The sequence below is a fragment of the Dasypus novemcinctus genome, chromosome 5, assembly GCF_030445035.2.
Source record: "Dasypus novemcinctus isolate mDasNov1 chromosome 5, mDasNov1.1.hap2, whole genome shotgun sequence".
NCBI classification, from domain to species: domain Eukaryota; kingdom Metazoa; phylum Chordata; class Mammalia; order Cingulata; family Dasypodidae; genus Dasypus; species Dasypus novemcinctus.
In genome coordinates, this window is record NC_080677.1 from 121,899,020 (window position 1) to 121,919,950 (window position 20,931).

The 20,931-nt window shown below is 39.0% G+C and overlaps 1 protein-coding gene across 1 annotated transcript in view; it reads left to right on the forward strand.

Moving 5' to 3' along the window:
• The window catches only part of LOC101415845 (maltase-glucoamylase), a 217,273-nt gene that overhangs the window by 74,927 nt on the left and 121,415 nt on the right, over positions 1-20,931 (forward strand). The window contains exon 44 of the mRNA XM_058297493.2: positions 1,829-1,953. Within this exon, the coding sequence (XP_058153476.1) occupies positions 1,829-1,953 (125 nt within the window). The remainder of the gene's footprint in view (positions 1-1,828; positions 1,954-20,931) is intronic.

Consider the following 20,931-nt stretch of genomic DNA (forward strand, 5'->3'; position numbering starts at 1 on the left):
CTTCTTAGCAAAAAATTCTCCCACTTTTTATTTGTTATACTGATATTTCTGTAAATTTACAAGTGGAAGATAAGCTACTTAATAAAAGTCATTTCATATATACAATATATAGAAATTATTTAAAAAGTCTGTTGATAAAATGGATTCTTTTAGTACAAACAAAAATTTAAGATGCAAATAATTGACTAGAAATATAATCATCACTAAACCAAAATACACAAGTACTATACTTCATTCTAGGAAAAAATCCAAATATTCTTACTGTGTTAGAAGAATAAAGTAGGTTTGTCATAGTATACATTTTCATATTCTCTTAAAGCAGGAAACATGCTTTTTTTGTATTTAAAAATGTTCAGGGAGTGGATGTGGCTCAAGTGCCCACCTCCCATGTGGGAGGTCCTAGGTTCAGCTTCCAGTGCCTCCTAAAGAAAATAAACAACAAGCAAAACGAATGAGAAAACCAGCTCCAGGAAACCCATGTGGCTCACTTGTCGAGTGCTGGCTTCCCAAATACGAGGTCCTGGGTTCATTCCATGACTCAAGGTAGCTCAAAAAAAAAAAAAAAAAAAAAAAGTTCAGGCTCACCTCTGTCTGTGTACATTCAGGAACGATAATCATATCACTGGTTGCATACAAGCATCATGCAAAAAATCTGTTATTTTCTAAGATCTAAACAGGTCAAACAATAAGCTAATAGTAATTATTTAATTAGCAAGCTGTAAACGAGAGATATGTACAAATTGAGCATTTGAATTGTATTTCCTGTTGGGACTGGAGTTTTGATTAAATCCTATTAGATTTCAGAGTCTTGAGCCAGGTCCATGGAGTAGGGCCTGCTGGCCCAGGAAATGTGGTTGAGGTCACTGTACTTTCTTCTCTCACGTGCACCTACAGTTTATACAGAGGAATGTATGTAAAATGAACACAGGGACCAAAAGTGAAGTGTTATGATAGTTTTTCTCCTTACCTCTAAAGTAGTGGTTCTCAAATGAGGGCGATTTTGCCCCCCAGAGGACATTTGGCAATGTCTGGAGATATTTTTGGTTGTCACAACCAGAGAGGGAGTGTGATTGGCATCGAATGGGTAGAGACTGGGGATGCTGTTAAAACATCCTACCATGCACAGGGCAGCCCCCACAACAAGGAATTATCAATCCCCTAATGTCAACAGTGTCAAGGCCAAGAAGCCCTGTTCTAACTTGAAAAAACTGTGGGAGGATGACCCCTTAGGAACTGAAGGTTTATACCTTGGAGAAAGGGAGTGCCTCTCCCTGTCACACAGGAGACAAGATAAAGTCTTTCAACATATATATCAAGATAAAGAAAAGGATTTGTAAAGTTAAGTCAGCTCATGTTGATCCTTTCTATGAGGTAGGGTGGGAAAACAGTAAGGGGGAGACAGAACAAAAGTAGGCTCTAGGTGAAAGAGAAGGACTAGAAATGCCATTATCTGGAGCCAATAAGTAATGAAGAAGAGGATTGTATAACCTTCTCTAGCAGTGCTTCATGGCCCAGAAACAGGATGTAGAGTGAGGTTGGGGTGTGATCCATGCTGTGACCTCATGTAGTATGTACTGTAAAAACCTCAAAAGGCAAGGGGTCCTAGCAAGTTGCTCTGGCTGCAGTGCTAGCTTTCACATCTCAGTCGGGTGGATGTGGAAAAACACAATAACATATGTGCGGAAGGGTGATGAGTAAGTGGCAGAGGATGGATGAGATTTCAGGTAAAAAGTGGTTTTCAGAGGGAAGAAGTGTCTGCTAATGTGGGGCATGGCCATATGGGTGCTGTCTTTTTTTAAATCATCTCTTACCTTCTTCTGGTCCATAGGGTATGGACATTAAAGCAAGGGGAGTGTGGCGGTCCTTGCCAGCACCTCTTGACCACATTAATCTTCATGTCCGTGGGGGCTACATCCTGCCTTGGCAAGAGCCTGCACAGAACACCCACTTAAGGTAAGTTATCGGACTGGAATTCTCCTTTACACAACTGCTAGCTCACATCCTGATGAAGCCACCAAGATGTAAGCATCACCTTTAGGCTCAAAAGCAATTTACTAAACGTGTTTGCTGATTCATTTTTTTAAGCATCTTTTGAATGTTTTACATCCTTTGACTAGTATTAACTATTTCAGATGTGTGAGGTAAAAAGATATGTCTAAGAAGTGACATTTGAAATTGGTGTCAAAATAGGAGAAACCAGTGATTCATGGTAGTTGTAGAAGACTATCCAAATCTAACTAATCCTCTGCTAAGATGGACTAATGCCATTTTGCAACTGATGCCTGAGGCTGAGGTGTCTAATATAAATTATTTTAATATTCTAGATTTAAGTCTATATACAAATTCTTAATAGCCACCATCAAGTGAATATGCTAAGAACTATATTAATATAGGGTTTCTATTTGAGTAGTCTCTAATTTTTTCTTAACAAAAGAAAACATTTCTTTGAGGTAGTTACTGTAATTATCCCCAGTTTGCAAATGCACGAAGAGAAATTTCAAGAGGCTAACTGGCTTAGATTCACACAATTAATAAGTAGTCAAGCAGGAACTCAAATCCATGCCTGTCTAATCTCAAACCTAAAATTCTAAAACCCCTGCTCATTTGATTTCAGTGGTTCAGATAAAAACCTAAGAACTTAATAACTCATTGTGTATGTGTTTGGGAAATTAGGTCATGAAAGAAGAAAGAGGACAGCATCAGGATTTTCCCTATAAAGGGGAAAGGCAGGAATCTAATCGACTTGCTTGCAATTTCTTTAAAAGCCTTAAAGGAAAATTCTCCTTGATTAATTAATTGATTGATTCATCCACTCATTCCTAAAATGAAGTCATATAACTAGATGCTGGCAGAACTGGGTTAAGTCCAAGCCTCTTGAATCCTAGTTCCCAGTCTTTATATCACGAAGTCTTCTTTTTGCTACTTCATTTCTTTATCCAAATCCTCGATTTGTGAGTTTGGCTTTGTTTTTGGCTAATGCCTCTCTCCCACCTCATTACAGCCGCCAGAAATTCATGGGCTTCAAGGTTGCGTTGGATGATGAGGGCAATGCTAAGGGCTTGCTCTTTTGGGATGATGGGCAAAGCATTGGTGAGTAGAGGTGGATTGGGATTTGAATCAATATCATTGGCTAGGTTCCTATATATCTTACAGCCCCGCCTTTTCCTTTTTCATGTTGAAACAATTTTGCATTTTGAAAAATAGCCATTTGTTACTTACAAGTATTACTAAGAAGCTATATTTTAGATGAACCTTATGCCTCATGTAAATGAAGCTTAGCTTTGAATCTCTCACCAATATCCAGCTGTCTAGCCCACTGTGGAAGGCAGCAGGACAGGAGCCAAAAGTGAAATTTTCTTTGTAGAGCTGAGATATTCTTCCATGTGATTTATAGTCAAGTGCACATTCCCTATTTACATGGTTCACTGTCCTGGGAAGAAGGACAATACCTTCTATCAGCTGTGCTATTTATTTGGTAATTTTCCACTTAGAATATATAAAAATTGATAAACTCTCAGGAGAAGAGCTCACGTATTGTTAGCTATTTCTAGACCAGTTCTGTCTAATAGAACCTCCTGCAATGAGGGAAATGTTCTACATCTCTGCTGTGTAATATGCAGCCATTATCCATATGCTACTGAGCTGAGCATGTGAAATGTGGCAAGTGCATCTGAGGAACTGAATTTCAAATCTTATTTCATTTTAATTAATTAAAATTTAAATAGCTATATTTGGTTGGGGCTACCATCTTGGATGTCACAGTTCTAAAGAATAGCACTGAGCAATGAGTAAGTTAGAGACTAACAGCAGAGAGAACGAGGAAGGCATGAAGGCAGGGCATAGGATGGGAATACCTGTAACAAGGCTCCTGATTGGTCTATCTTCACTGGGTATCCTGAGCCTCAGATTCTACGTGGACTTATGGCATTCTTTATGGATAAACAGATAAAAGTAACGAGGTGCTTCTATGGCTTTCTTTGTTCTCTGGGGATCACATTTTGTAAATTGCCTAATCCCTCTCAAGCATAAGCCCACCAAGATAGCAGTCTTGGTGTGTGTGTATGTATATGCTTGTGTGTGCACATATGTGTGTATCTAGCACAAGGAATCTGGAAATTCTAAGGAAACAGAAGATATTGGGAATGGTAGACACAAGAAGAGTAGTGGTAGAACAGTGTTAGGAAACTATGGTATATGGTGTATGAGGTGACTCCATCTGAAAGTTGCATGTATATTATACACACTAATTTCAATCATTTTGCATAAATTTGAGGTGTGGGAGTGACAGTCCTAGTCCCCATATGGAAGGCTTAAATCACAAATTAGAACTTTGTAAAGAAGAAATATATAAGAAGATGGAAGTGGATGTGGCTCAACTGATAGAAAGTCTTCCTGCCATATGGAAGGCCAGGGTTCAATACCCAGGGCCTCCTGGCCCTTGTGGTAAGCTGACCCACACGCAGCACTGCCACATGCAAGGAGTGCCGTGCCACGCAGGGGTGCCCCCTGCATAGTGGTACCCCATGTGCAAGGAGTGCGCCCTGCAAGGAAGGCCACCCCATGCAAAAAAAGCACAGCCCTCCCAGGGGTGGCACTGCACACATGGAGCGCTGATGCAGCAAGATGACGTGACAAAAAAAAAAGAGACATGGATTTCCGATGCCACCTGACAAGAATGCAAGCAGACACAGAACACACAGTGAATGGACACAGAGAGCAAATGCGGGGGAAGGGGAGAGAAATAAATAAAATAAATCTTTTTTAAAAAAAGAAAGAAATATGTAAGAAGAAAAATATATACTTTTGTTTGCTAAATATTTTAATTATAATATATATATATAATAAAAATAATTCCTATTCTTTCAACCAAGACAAGAAGGTGATAAGAATTCTATAGTAAAGTTCTGATCATGTTTATCACATTGTTTGTTTACAGATACATATGAAAAAGGACTCTATTACTTGGCTAACTTTTCTGCCAGCCAGGTGAGTATGACTGATACTATGAAGTATCATTCTACTGGTTTAGCAGGATGTTGAATATTATTAGGGCATAAAATACCACCTAGAATTTCTTCATTGCTCATCTTGCTACTTCACATCCTTTACCTCCTCCAGAATTCAGGTAGAGATTTACTATGCTCACAGGAGGTTTTCTCTGATTAAATCCATAAGTTTCATATTAGTAACTTACACCAGTTCCCTATTGCATAGATGGATTGATTGTTTCTTGGTTATGTGGTCCTTGTTCTTATGTTGTCTTAGAATGATTTCCACATTGTGTGACTTCTCCATATGTACAATGTAAGTTTCTTAATAGCTGTCAATCTTTGTTTCCTATAGCGTTCAGGGCAATTCTAGAGATCCAGAGGTCTCTATGGATCTAAGTCTAAGTCTCTATGTCTCTGAGTCAATGCAAAGTGGATAGTAGTTAGCAACAGGAGATAGAGTGCCAAAATCATTGTCTCCACCATCCACAGGCACAATATATTGACTCTAAAATTGTCATAATTCGTTATCTACATTTATGCCTATATAGATGTTGGGAAAGTCTGAACTGATTTTGCTTTCTATTTTACCCTCTCTGATTTCTTTTGTCTCCAATTTGACAGAATACAATGCAGAGTCATATAATTTTCAACAAATACATCTCAGATGTAAACCCTTTGAAACTAGGCTTCATTGAGATCTGGGGAGTGGACAGTGCCCCAAATATCAGTGTCAGTATCTCTGTGAATGGCGTGGTTAGCACACCCACCTTCAACTACAACGCTACAACACAGGTTTGTGACTGCTGAGAAGTCTAAATGATATTTCCCAACCCTGAGATGCCTAGTGCAATGTCTGCATGCTTCCCATCTAAATGAACCTTTCCTGCAAATCCCTTTAGTGATCCCTCTGTTTCCATTGTCTACAAGTGGAAAGCATGGAGGTAAAGGGAAAAATCATGGTTTATCATGAATTGGAATTGAGGGTCTGAATCCTTACCTTCAATTTTTGTCTTCTTGTTTACCAACCTATGTAAAACTTTGTCTTTACTCCTTTACTTTTGCCTCAGAAATCTGCTTCCCAAACAACTTGAACTACAATATTCCATCAAATCTAAGATGCCATCATTAAAAGATGCTCCATTGTTTTACGTCTCTGAAGAAGAGAAAAGGCTGACAAAGCATTGATGTAATGCTTTCATATCACCTAGAATTTTTATTTTTTTAAATCCATAGAAAGGTCTTAAAAGCTTCCTTAGACATAAATTTTTATCACTTTATTATTGTACATATGTAAAAGCAAAATATAAGTGATGTAAACTGGTACTTCTTCACATTCAAAATTCAGAATATCTTAATTACTTTAACAAAGAATCCCCAATATCCAGGTATTGCCTCAGTGTTATGAAGAGTACTGGTGATTCAGCACTTTGTAAATATTTTTCCACTATTTTCTATAAGATGGTCTTCCAAGCCACTAACATCTATTATACAAGTTTTGATCCTCTACAGACATCAACCAGGACTCCTATTTCTTCCTAAAATAATCCTGAAATGGTTTGCAGTTGATCCATTCATAGTACTAATAATAGCAAAGCAACTTATGCATGCACAATGGCAATAATGTGATGAGTGTTGCCTGACCCACAGTAATTCTAAGGCTATTGATTGCAAACATGTTCTGATTTCATGCATGTTAAATATATGAAAAATTGGCATCTTGGATGCATTAATAGTCCCAGTGCCTATCATCCTGGTGGTGAATGGGACCTTTTTGTGCCTACATTCTGATCTTTCCTAAACTATTTTCTCTCAAAATCCTTTCTGATTATGGGATTTGAAACAAGAGTTTACTTTCATTTTGCATTTAAAAAATCCATCTCCCCATGCTGGTGAATTGCCTGTCAACCAAATTCCCCAACTTTTTCAGGTACCCATGGAGGGCTCTGCCTAATTCAGTTGTTGACCTACTCATGGCCTAACACAATCAAACTACTGCACAATCAGTGAAACCTACTGGAGAGTATTTGACAAGAAAAAAAATTAGGAATATTAGGTTCCTTCTGGGTGATCATTAGGGTGCTGTGAGAGAATAGGGGAAGGATGAAAATAATGGAAGCTGGGAAGCTCGTGGAAAATCAGCATTCCAGAATACTGGAAAAAGGGACTTTTTCTCAATGTGCCTGTGCGCATTGATAGAGTGATTGCATATTAGTTAGAGGATTATCATCTTTTCATTATCATTGAACCTCCTTTGTAATTTAAAGAATTAGGAAATACCTTCTTTACCTGCAAATTTGAGGGCAGTCTGGCAGCTAGGAAATGAATTGTGGAAGTATTGGGAAAGTTATGTGGCGCATTGGTTTATATCTGATTTTTTGTGTCCAGGAAAACTCAAACACCAGATTTCTCATATTTTTCCTTTGGTTCCCAATAGGTCCTTAACATTGATGTGACCAACATAAGTATTAGCCTACATAACTCAATCTCATTGACATGGAGAAGCACTCCGTGAATCTTCAGAGCAAGAGCCTGATGCATATTTTGAATGTCTTTAGGCTACTTACATTTCATGCTAATAAAATTAATGTGTGTTGCTAATTGGTGCATGCCCAGTATGGGTAAAATGTTTTATTAGTTTTGATACATATTTTATCTGTGAATCCTAAAATTTGAATCTTCATCCAGCGAAATGAACAGTAAGGAGAGGTAGAAAGTCTATAGGTATCTCTATGTGAGTAGTACAGTAGCAGAGCTTCATCATGCGACATTTATGGAAGATGACCTGGGCGCATGATTAAGTGTGTGTGTGTGTGTGTGTGCATGTGCATGTGTGCATGTGGGTATAATTGGGGAATGAACTCTATTCTCTAGCTAAATATGTGAGAAAAACCTTGCCAGGACAGTTCCAAGTCCTGAAACAAACCAATACCCCTAGAAAGTATCCAATTAGAACATCTTCTAGTTAGTTACAGGGAGAGAAGAACAAGTGCTGAAAGCCTGACATAAGGGTAAGAAAAGGCCATACACAAGGAAAAGTAAACAGGAAAGACGAGAAGAAAGAGTAGGCAATGGTGAAAGTAATCATGACAATAAGAACATAACATCAAAATATCCAGAATAATAATCTCATGGGGAGGGGAAAGAAAGAGTCAAGTCACCTAAAAGGGAGAGGAGGAGTTAGGGGAAATCCTTAGCATACAGGAATAGGGGTGAGGATCAAATTTAATGCAGGCAAAGCTGAAGGAAGGAATTTGACTGTCAAAAATAATTTATTTTTGCACTGGTGTGCTTTGAAATGTGTAAATCTTATTTCTGTACACTGTCCCCAGGGTATATAACTACATGCAATGTATGAGACAGAAAAATAAAACAAGTGAATTTACAGGAGATTCTGAATTTTGTGATATTCTGACCATGGGAAATCTTGCTTTGGGGTTAAGGTTTCTTCTTGTCAGCAAACCCTTGTGAATTTGTACTTCTGGTTTTCTTTGGCATCAGAGTTGTAGCAGTCTAATCCACCCCTGGAATGATCCCAATTTTTGGATCCTTTCTCTTTACACCTGTGGCATGGGTTTATTTTAAGGTTTAAGTTTGTGAAAAAGTGTACTTAAATGTTTTTTAAAAGTCATCAGAGCAGTTGTTATGTTTGGTGAAATATCAACTCTGGAAAAAATATGTAACATGAAAGATGGTTAAAATTTGGGATGAAGAAATTATAGATTAATGTTCAACAGGGATATTTACTTATAGTATTACTTAAAAATGGAATGTGTTTGAAATGAATGTGTTTATTTCTCTTTTTTTTTTTTCTTAATACCAGGAAGCCAGATTCTGCTGGTATTCAAGTGTTAACACCTGCATATGGCTACTGACAAACAATATTATTAAATTTGTTCAACGTTCTAATTGTCAAAGATAAATGGTTTTGGGAACAAGGGACTGAACTAATTACGTAATTAGTGAAACATGGGAAAGCAACCAAGGGAAGGGCAGGAAAATGGTCAGTTCTCTGCTAATCAACCCAGGAAGGCTCCCAGGAGGAAAGCATTATTTACTTGACATTTGAGAAACAGTTTATGTTACTATGAAAGATACAATGGTAGAAGTTGTCTCTGGCTGACAAAAAGTGCTCAAGGAGAGCTTTTCTGACAAGAGAATTGTGAAAGCAAGGCATGTAGGTGTTTGCAACGTTTTTAGGGTAATGGTCCTGTTGTAGAATTTGAGAGAAGTTCAATTATTTGCGTATAGAGAGGCCAGGACTCAGGAATGATTTTGAGAAGGAAAAATGGTTTATTGACGGCCAGCTGGACTCGGGAGCTTTCTGTTTCAATCCTGAGCCCGAACAAGACTTTAAGAGTTTCTTTTATACAGAGAGGAAAGGTTAAATGGTTCCTTTGTTTCAGTTCTCAATAGGCTTGAATTAGCATATATATCTTCCACATCTTAGGTAAGCTTTTAGCACGGACTTCATACATTCTAGATAAGCTTTTAACATATTTGGTTTGCATTTTCCCCAAATACTTAAAGTTTATAGACCTTGCATTGTTAAACTGTTTCCTGGGACTGGAGTCATTGCCATGGTCACCAAGGGCAGGACTGTAGCTTCTCACCATCTCACACCCACAAGTCAGACAGCTTAGGTTATCTCTGAAGAGACAAAGAGCCTCCCACCCATAGCCCACATCAGTCCCAAAATTAGTCAGTCAAAGGGGTGCTGATGCAAAGTACCAGAAATCTGTTGGCTTTTATAAAAGGTATTTATCTGGGGATAAAACTTTGGTTACAAGGCCCTAAAGAGTCCAACTCAAGGTTGCTTTCTTACCAAAGTCAGTTACGATGTGTTGAAGCAAGATGGCTGCTGATCTCTCACTGGTCTCTCCCTCGTAGGCTTCATCTTCCTCTTGAGGCTCAGGGGGACTAGCATCTTGCAATATCAGCTATAGGCTGGCATAGGGCTTATCTCTCAGGGCTTCCTCTCTCTCAGCTGTAAACTATCAGATGCATGGCTCATCTCTCCCAGGGGACTCAGTTTCAATAAGGACAGAGCTCTCTCTCTTCTTGTGTGTCTTCTTGAGTGTGTGTCCATTTATATCAGCTCACCAATGGGGTGGGACTCAACCTGAGTCATGCCTTACTGATGTGTTTGAATCAAAGCCCTTAACAGGCCATTTAATCAAAGGCCCCTCAAAGAATATAATATAATCAAAGGGTACCATACCCAGAAGAAAATATTAGTTTACAAACATAATTTTTCTCTTTTTGGGATTCACAAAAATAATCTGAATCCCCAAAAGATATTACAATATTCCCCAAAACCTTGAATCATCTCAGTAGCAGTGCAAAGTACAAAACCACATCGCAATCAGTGCTAGGAATACAGTTTGTCTTGGGGTAAAGTTCCTTTTGGCTATAGACCTATGAAACATACAAAATAATTTATCTGCTTCCAATGTACAAAAGAGGCACATACATAGGCTAAACATTTGCATTACCACAAGGAGAATTTGGGAGGGAAACAGTTTAAAAAACCTTCCAGGCATAATCCATTAGATTTCAAATTCTGAGAGTCATTTTTAAAATAATGGTTTCTTTTGCTCCTTGGGGCCTCATGGGGGCCCTCCCTTTCCCCAGGCTTGCCCAATGGCCATTTTCTTGGTTCCACCCTCATCAAGCATTTGGGTGGTAACCTAACTCCAGACCTCACCATCCAAGAACACTCAGTGATGGTCACACTTGCCCCCATCTCTGGGGTAGAGTCTCAATCCCCTTAGTACGGTGAGGTATTGGCAACATTCTCCTTAATCTCTGGCATACAGACCCAACCTCCTCAGAACAGAGAGATGGCAACCTGGCCTTCCTCAATCAATAGGGAACAGGCTCACCCGACTCAAGGCAATGGGGTGGTGACCTCACACTCCTTAACCTATAGGGAACAGGCCTACCCCCATAAGAGAAGTGGGGTGGTGATCTAACTCTCCCTAACCTATGGGGAATATACCCACCCCCTTCAGAGAAGTGGGGAGGTGACCTAACTCTCCCCAACCACCAGGGGATGAGCTCTACCCTCTCTGTAGCCTGGGGTAGCAAAACTCTCCTTGAACAATGGGCTGAAACCTCCATCCTCTTCAAATGCTGAAGTAAACTCACCCTCTCCTTACACAGGTGTAGGGTCCATTTCTTGGCCCAAGGAGATGTCTTAATACTTCAGCTTCCATGGTTTTCCTCTTAAAGCCATTTCTGTTCCATCTCTCCCCTCTCTATTTCTTTTAGTCCAGGTGTTGGTAGTGGTTTTGTTCATACAGATCTCACAAAAAGTGTGTTAGTTTAGCATGCAGGAAGCAGGGGTCCAAGGCATCAGAGAGGAAGACTTTCCACAAGGCATTCCTGGATAACCACATTTTCAATCCTGACTTACAAGTTCCAAGTTTACTTAATGCCTCAAATGGGGCACTATTATCTGGGGACTTGATTTCCAGTAGCTTGGAATTTCTGGAATCAGTCTCTGATTTCTTTGTGCCCAACAGTTCATATCAGCTTATCACTTTGCTCTCACATTTTTCTATAAGCTGCAAGGAGAAGCCAGGCTGCATTCTCCAAGTTTACTTCGGAAAGTTCTTCAGTTAAATGTCCAGTCTCACCACTTTCAAATTCTTCCTTCCATGTAATGTAGTGAGCAAAGGAGGTCATGATGAAGTCAAGAGTTCATGTTCCCTGTTACATACCTGCATGCGGGTCGAAATAGGACAGGAAATGCAAACCATTCCATGAACTACACTCTTGGCTGAAGTGACTGTCTTTCTTTATAAGGATGTACATCCGGTTAATTAAAAGAGGGCGTGTTTTTGGAGGCAGAACTAAAGACACCTGCTGTTTTCATAAAAGCTAAAAATAACTTCATATATAAACATCATTGTACTCCTTTGGAATAAAAGCATGGAGCTGACTCTGCTTTGCTGAATGCCTGAGCGAGCTTCAGTCCTCCTTACTACCAATTATCCTGGCTGCTGACTCTTATCTCCGTCTCCATTCCATAAAATTTTACACAACAATGTAACATCAGAAGTCAATCTTTCTAAGTTCTCTGCAACTTTAAAACACAGATCACCTTTCCTCCAGTTTCTAATAATAGTTTCATCATTTCCCTCTAAGACTTTATCAGAAATAACTTTAGGCTCCATTGTCCTACCAACAGTCTCTTCAAAGCAACCTAGGCCTTTTCCATCAAACATCTCACAATTCCTCCAAAAACCACTCCCTACCCACTTATAAAACTGTTCCAGCACTTTTGATAATTGCAACAGACTGTACCCCACTCTCCTGATACCAAATTTTTTGTTAGTCTGCCTAAGGGGTTCTGGTGTAAAGTACCAGAAATCCATTGGGTTTTATAAAGGATATTTATTTGGGGGTAAATCTTATAGCTACAAGGCCCTAAAGAGTCCAACTTGAGGTTACTTCCTTACCAAACTCTGTTGCCACGTGTTAAAGCAAGATGGTGGGCAATGTCTGTGAGGGTTCAGCCTTCTTCCCTCTTAAGGCTCTATGGTCCAGCTTCTTCCCAATCTCAGCTGTAGGCTGGCATAGGACTTGTCACTCAGGGCTTCCTCTTGCTGCAAACTATCAGGCAAATGGCTCATCTCTCCCAGGGGACCCAGAATCAAAAATGACAGAGTTCTCTCTCTTCCCCTGTGTCTTCTTGAATAACTGTCCATTTATATCCATTCACCAAGGGGGCAGAGACTCAACCTGAGTCACACCTTACTGATGTGGTTAAATCAGAGACCTGATCTTAACAGGGAATTTAATCAAGGGCCACTCAACTGAATCCAATATAATCAAAGGGGTGTCACACCGAGAAGAATAGATTAATTTACAAACATAATCTTTCTGTTTTTTGGGATTCACAAAAATAATCTAAAGCTATCACAGTTCCTATTGGCAGTGTAGTGACACCTACAGTGTTTTTAAATATATAAAGTAAATGACCTACTATTTAAAAGGAATCATATTATATTAAAATACACTCATCCAAATTTTTAAAATCAAATTCGATATCATAATAAGCTTCTTTATTAATACAGTAAATAACATAATCTGCAATGAAACTCATAATGCCATAATTTCAATCAGATGATCAGCATAAACAATATTTTGAGGTATCTACTACAACTGCAATGTGATACAAAATATTTTTATTTTTGATAAACTCATGTACCACTAAAATTACTGTGCTTTTTTTGTCTATATTCATAACCTAAAGAAATGCTAAATTTCACTTAGAAATTAATGGAAAAAGGTATTTGTTCCCATCTCTGTTCACAGATTCCCTAAATCATATCCACGTGCCCCTTACAGGTCTGTGGGTCCTAAAGTTAAGGAACTCCCGGATAAGGCACATCACCTTCTGCAGCTCCAGGTAGCAAATCAGGCCCCTTGTAATTGAAATAGTTGTAAGCACTCCCAAGCCCTAGTCAATCTCCTCTTTCTTGAATTCACTCATCCTTTTGGCCTTTAAACACCCAGTTCCACATGGACATGTAAATCTAGGTCTAGAATTAGAAATATTCTTAATTGCTCAGAGAAAGGGGATCAGTGGAGGAGCTGTGCCTGTGGCTCCCTTAGTTTCTCTCCCTGGAGCAGAGGTGTCCATCTCTAAGTTGTCTAGTACAGGATAAAAGTACAGCACTTAATATTAATTAATGTATTAATGCATAAGTATTCTGAGTTGCAATTAATAGTTTTAAGTTCCAGGTTTGTAATACTTTACATGTTATCTCTCCATGGGAGCAGGCCATAATGCCAATTGTGTTTAAGTTTTACTTACAGTATCCTGGTAATCATGGCTCCACTTAGCATGTTCTTCACACAGTGAGCAAGTCATAGCATCGCTGATCCTAGAGAGAGTTTCCAGTATTCTACCAGCCTGGTGCATAGTGTTCTCTGGCACTATGGAACAATGCCAGTCTGGAGGCAATATCCATTGTACACTTGGTTGTACTGAGTCATCATTGGCTGCTGCAGGACCTTGGAACTGCAACGTAGTTTCTGTCGACTTTAGGAGCACAACTGATATAGCAAATATTTCTATTTGAGGGGTCAGTGATGAGCCTAGCCAATAACTCACTTGGAGAGGCAAACTGTAATGTATTTGAGGCCTGGTTTTGAATGCACAAGAGAGTTTGACAATGTTAAAGTTTATCCCTTGATTTTATATATATTTAAACATTTTTTTTAAAAGATTTATTTATTTATTTCTCTCCCTTTCCTCCCCCCCGCCAACCCCGGTTGTCTGTTCTTTGTGTCTGTTTGCTGCGCCTTCTTTGTCCGCTTCTGTTGTCAGCAGCATGGGAATCTGTGTTTCTTTTTGTTGCATCATCTTGTTGTATCAGCTCTCCGTGTGTGTGGTGCCATTCCTGGGCAGGCTGCACTTTCTTTAGCACTGGGTAGCTCTCCTTATGGGGTGCACTTCGTGCGTGTGGGGCTCCTCTATGCGGGGAACACCCCTGCGTGGCATGGCACTCCTTGCGCGCATCAGCACTGTGCATGGGCCAGCTCCACACGGATCAAGGAGGCCCAGGGTTTGAACCGCAGACCTCCCATGTGGTAGACGAACGCCCTAACCACTGGGCCAAGTCCACCGCCTTTTTAAACATTTTTAATGGAACACATTATATATTAAATGACTTTATTTTTTTACACTTTTACCATGAAGATACTAGCAGGCATTTTACCTTAGTAGTAGAAGAAAAAACTATTTTTTGTTGTTAAAATGAAAATGGAAGATTCCCAATAGAATCAAGATAACTTTTCATTACCATTTACTTAAATATGCACCTTGCGGTGGCCTTCAGACAGGTTTTATTATCATGAAGTTATTTGCCACCAATTCCAATCCAGGATTTTAGTTAACAACGGCTTCTAGAACTGGAACCATTTAAACGTTTCAGTTTGGAAGATGTTTTTACAAACTTTTTATGATTGATGACAACCACATAGACTAGTTACCTTACATTTAAATAAACTTATTAAATTACAATTACCAACCAAAGAAGTTTACTTTATTCATTTAAGACAGCATATCTACAGTTTTCTTCTTTAGCTTAATTTCATTAACATGAACTTACAATTTTCATTACTCCAAAGATTTTGTACATATAACGTTAATTTATTTAATGGGTATTTTATAAACTAAGGAAGATTACACCCAAGCTAAATAAAACTGAAACCATTATAGCCTATGCAAGGAACGCTCTCCCCACTTTCCCCATGGGAAGCCAAAATCTCTTTCCTTTGTTTAAGTTCTGAAACTGTAAATAATTTTAAAAGCATACTGACTACCAGATTCCGAAACACATTACAATCACATAATTTATTTAATCATAATCCAGGAAAGATCTCTCCATAGCTTTTATGGACCTTTCTTTACTTACTGAAATTTGGCAACAGAACCACTAACCACCCTTATTTTAAGACTGTCAAAAGGTTTAAACTGGGAAATTACTGGGCAAACTGATTTTAATTTGCCAGACTAGTAGATAGGTTTAGTCTGCCACACCTAGTTCTGCCCTCAAAGCTCTTACAAAGAGAAGGCCTTTTCCCAACAGTTCCTATAATCAGATTTCTATATGACCTTTCCATCCTGCTTAGTCTAACTTGGGCTCCAGGAATATTTATTCACATATATAACTGCATATATAATTTTTAACAATTTAAATAGAGCTTTTTTAAGAATTTTCATTTGTTAATTTGATATTAGCATCCTGATGTATGAAGATATACACTGAGCAAGTAGGCACACACAAATAGAGTTAGACACAGAAACACAACTCATTGATGTTACTTATAATTTGCATTATTTTATATACTGCTTAATTTGGGTTCCAGAAATATATATTACTTATATAACTGCATATTTAACCCCAACAATTTGAGCAAATAGGCAGACATGAAGTTTGACACAGAAGCATAACTTAGTTACTTAAAACCTTCATTTTTACAAAATAAGTGTGACTACAAAACATATCAAAGACTCCTCAAAGTTTTTCTTAATTTGCTCTATGACCATGCAGTTTTGCACAAGAATTTTGTTTCTTAACTAATGGCTTGTAACCAAAATGTTCCCAATGTTTTAGCACAATTTTCTTTTGTTTCAGAACTTTATATTTTACCATGAATTTAGCAGAATTTTGGATGAGCAACAAGACTAATTCTGTGTATATTTACTGAGGCTATTGAAGTCTTAAGGAGACTGGTTTCTCTCATGAATTGCCACTCTTAGGAATCCTGACAGTCAAGGCAGGAGGCCTCCTTTATTTTTTAGTCCTTGGAGATGAAAAAACTCCAGTGGATGTTTAACCTTGAGAGTTAAGAATTCCACCAGGCAGCAATTTAGTTCATACTTGGAATCATGAGAGAAAGCGGGGTTGCTAATACCAGTAGGACAGGAGACAGGGATGTCCTAGCTTTTCCCTGGACTATAGGGGCAGAAGCTGTTATGAAATAATCATAAGCAAAGGCAAGGGGTGAGTCTAGGCTAGGCTTGAAGTGACCATAAACGAAGGTAAGGTTAGTTAGAATTTACACTTATAATAATAGGTTCAGGTTAAATTCACCCAGTTATAATTTCAGTTATTAACTTTTTGCTGTTTTATACTATAAATGCATCTATAAATGATCTTAACTCTTAGTTACAGAATTAAGGTGAATTGGATACCTTTATTGATTAAGTTACAAGAATTTTATTAGTAACAATTCTATGAAGTTCTGCCTTTTCCTAGTAATGGAACAAATTCTCATCTGCAGGTTATGCATTTAATTCACCAGCAAGAGAGTATTGGTATTTAAAGATTCATTTTTAAACTACCTTTTACTGTGAATTTTTAGGCGCCAGCAACTGACAAAAGTCAAACACAGATTTTTTCCTCTGCAGTTTTACAACCCTGATGTTCCCAGCCAGACCATTCAAAAGGCTATCAAGTGATTAGAGGTCCATTGTTTCAACTGAAAGCCTCCTTTCTTCAGATTAGTTTACAGTTCTAAAACATTTCAAAGCATTTCAACATAGTCTCACAGAGAGAGAGAGATTTGGAAAAGCAGAAGAACATGGGCAGAATGCAAATTTTTTTGGCCTTTGACACCCTAGGGAAGAAACTTTATTGCACTTATTTTGATTCTGCTTTTCATCCCTTTCACCTGCCCCCTTCCAGGCAGTCAGGTGTACAGTGATCAAATAGTAATGCGGCTTATGAATAGAAGGTGTGGACTCATTGGAAAGGGGCAAGCCCCTCTCCCCTTTCCAGCTTTTGGAAAGAACCTACTCAAATTTGGCACCCCTCCCAGGGACCCAGTCAACCTGATTGGGGCAGCCCCAACAAACTGGGGTGCATGGCATGGACACAGACAGCACCCAAGCCCTGGCAAAGGGACAGACCAGAGACAAGACAGCAGAGCATGTACAAACATCCCGACTCCGCAGTTTTGCCCCATAATCAATTCACCCCTTTGCCAATGGCAAGGGAGGGTTCCAGCTCAACCAAATTCCACCACTTTACATAACCATACAACTCAAACACTAGCATTGAGCTGACACAGACAGAAGCACAAAACTCATTAATCTGGCCCACAAGTTCTATATATATATATTCTTCAGCATGGCTTCCCCAGCAGCTGTTACAAACTTTAGAAAGAGAGAACTCTTACCATTAACATCTGATAGGAGGTGAATTCATTTGCAATTCAGCACCATAACAAAAGATTTTATCTAGACCTTTACATTGTTTAATATTACACCCAGACCAAGCTCCACCAAAAAAGCCAATCCAGTCTCCTGTAACCAAGTTTTTCAAAATCTAGACCAATTTCCAGGATGTTAGGACTTGAACCTATAAACATCCCTTCCTATTATAATCAAGCCTCTACGCTTTCAGTGGAGACAAGACCAGAACCAGATTCTAACATGCAGTTAGACAAACCCAAAATACCAGGCTTTTTCCCCTTTTTCCAGACCTAGAGAGAACAGATTCCCCACAAATTTCTGGAGGTACTAGGGTCCTCTCTTGGGAGGTGATCAGCTCCCTCCCCAGCAATTAAGCCTAGGGTTTTTCCCAGCTATGCTCCCCTGGGGAGTCTTAGCTTCCTCCACATACAGAGTTCTTTTTTGTTCCCAGAATTTTTCTCTTCAGACCTTTCATTGCCCTTGATTTTCATCAGGAAGATTCTGGTGGAGCCCACGTCTTTTCTGGATTAAATTTAATCCAGGGGTGCCCAGATTGGAGTTCACCTGAGTCCTCCCAGCTTCCTCAGGGACCTGGAAGGGGCAGCGAAATGCTACCTTCTCTGGCCTTCATTTGCCAATCCCAGGAGAGCCCCCCAAAATGTTGTAGAAGTCAAGAGGTTCAATTATTTGTGTATAGAAAGGCCAGGACTCAGGAATAATTTTGGGAAGGAAAAAGGATTTATTTAGGACTGGCTGGGCTTGGAGATTCTCATTCCAAAATCTGAGCCCCAAACAAGATTTTTGAGTTCTTTTTATACAGAGGAAGAGCCAAATGGTTCTTTGTTTCAGTGCTCAATAGGCTTGAAGTAACATATATCTTCCACATCCTAGGTAAGCTTTCAGCATGGACTTCATACATTCTAGATAAGCTTTTAGCACATTTTGTTTGCATTTCCCCTGAATATTTAAAGTTTATAGAGTTTGCATTGCTAAACTGTTTCCCAGGACTGGAGTTGTTGCCATGGTCACCAAGGCCAAGGCTGCAGCTTCTCACTGTCCCACACCCACAGGTCAGGGACACAGACAGCTTAGGTTATCCATGAAGAGATGAGTAGCCTCCCACCCATAGCCCACATCATAAACTTCCTTTTTTTTAAAAAATTTGCACTATGACCATGCAGTTTTGTACAAGAATTTTGTTTCTTAACTAATGGCTTGTAACTAAAACGTTTCCATACTTTAATACAATTTTCTTTTGTTTCAGAACTTTATATTTTACTTTGACTTTAGTAGATTTTTTTGGATGAACAACAAGACTAATTCGGTATATACTCACTGAGGCTATCAAAGCCTCAAGGAAATTGGTTTCATTCATGAATTGCCACTCTTAGGAATCCTGACAGTCAAGGCAGGAGGCCTCCTTTATTTTTCAGTCCTTGGAGATGAAAAAACTCCAGTGGATATTTAACCTCGAGGGTTAAGAATTCCACCAGGCAGCAATTTAGTTCATACTTGGAATCATGAGAGAAAGCAGGGTTGCTAATACCAGTAGGACAGGAGACAGGGATGTCCTAGCTTTTCCCTGGACTATAGGGGCAGAAGCTGTTATGAAATAATCATAAGCAAGGGCAAGGGGTGAGTCTAGGCTAGGCTTGAAGTGACCATAAACGAAGGTAAGGTTAGCTTAGAATTTACACTTATAATAATAGGTTCAGGTTAAATTCACCCAGTTATAATTTCAGTTATTAACTTTTTGCTGTTTTATAATATAAATGCATCTATAAATGATCTTAACTCTTAGTTAGAGTTTTCATTAAGTTTTTACCTTAAGGTGAATTGGATACCTTTATTAAATAAGTTACAAGTCTTTTATTAGTAACAATCCTATGAATTGGCATCTAAAGATTTATTTTTAAACTACCCTTTACCATGCACTCTTGGACACAAGTAATTGATGAAAGCCAAACACAGATTTTAAAGTTGAGGTTTATCCCTTTTTATTTTCCTGCAGTTTTATGACCCTTACAGCTGACTGCTTTCAGCCAAATCATTAAAAGGGCTATCAAGTGATTAGAGGTTTATTGTTTTCAAGCAATAGCCTCCTTCCTTTAGACAAGTTCACAGCTTGAAAACATTTCAAAGCATTTCTACACAGACTCATAGAGAGAGATTTTGAAAAGCAGAACCTGGGAAGAATGCAAATTTATTTTGGCCTTTGACACCTTATGGAGGCAACATTATTGCATTTATTTTGATCCTACTCTGCATCCCCTTCACCTCCCCCTTCCGGGAAGTTGGGTGCATAGCGATCAAATAGGAGTGTGGCTTATGAATAGAAGGCATGGACTCACTGGAAAGAGGGAAGCCACCTCCCCTTTCCAGCTCTCTGCTAAAATGGCTTGAAAGAACTTTTTCAAATTTGGTACTTTTCCCAGAGATCCCCCTGTCCTGGCAAGGCTATGATTCAAGTTATTGGTTCTACCAGCCACTCTGACTGGGCCAGCTCCAATAAACTTGGGGACATGATGCAGACACAGACACAGACAATCCCTGAGTTCCTGCAAATGGGGCCCACACAGAGAGGCAAGACAGCAGAGCATGTGCACACACATTCATGCAGAGGTTTTGCTTCACAAACTATAATCAACTCACTTCTTCGCCAATGGCAAGGGAGGGTTCCAGCTCAACCAAATTCTACCACTTTACATAACCACACAACTCCAACATCAGCTTTGAGCTGACACAGACAGAAGTACAAAACTCATTAATCTGACCCACAAATTTTATATATATATCTTCTTCAGCACGGCTGCCCCTGCAGCTATTAGAAACTTTATAAAGAGAACTCTTAACATTAACATCTGATATGAAGTGAATTCATTTGCAATTTAGCACCATAACAAAAGATTCCATCTAGACCTTTTCACTGTTTAACTTTACACCCAGACCAAGCTCCACTGAAAGAAGGCCAATTCATTCTCCTGTAACCAAGTTTTTCAAAATCCAGATGTTTCCAGGATGTTAGGACTCGAACCTATAAAACATTCCTTCCTATTACAATTAAGCCTTTATTACCTCAGTGGAGACAAGACCAGTACCAAATTCTAATATGCAGTTAGACAAACCCCAAATACTAGACTTTTCCCCTTTGTTTTCTCCTTTTTTCCAGACATAGAGAGAACATCTTCTCTCCAAATTTCTGGAGGTACTGGGGTTCTCTTGGGA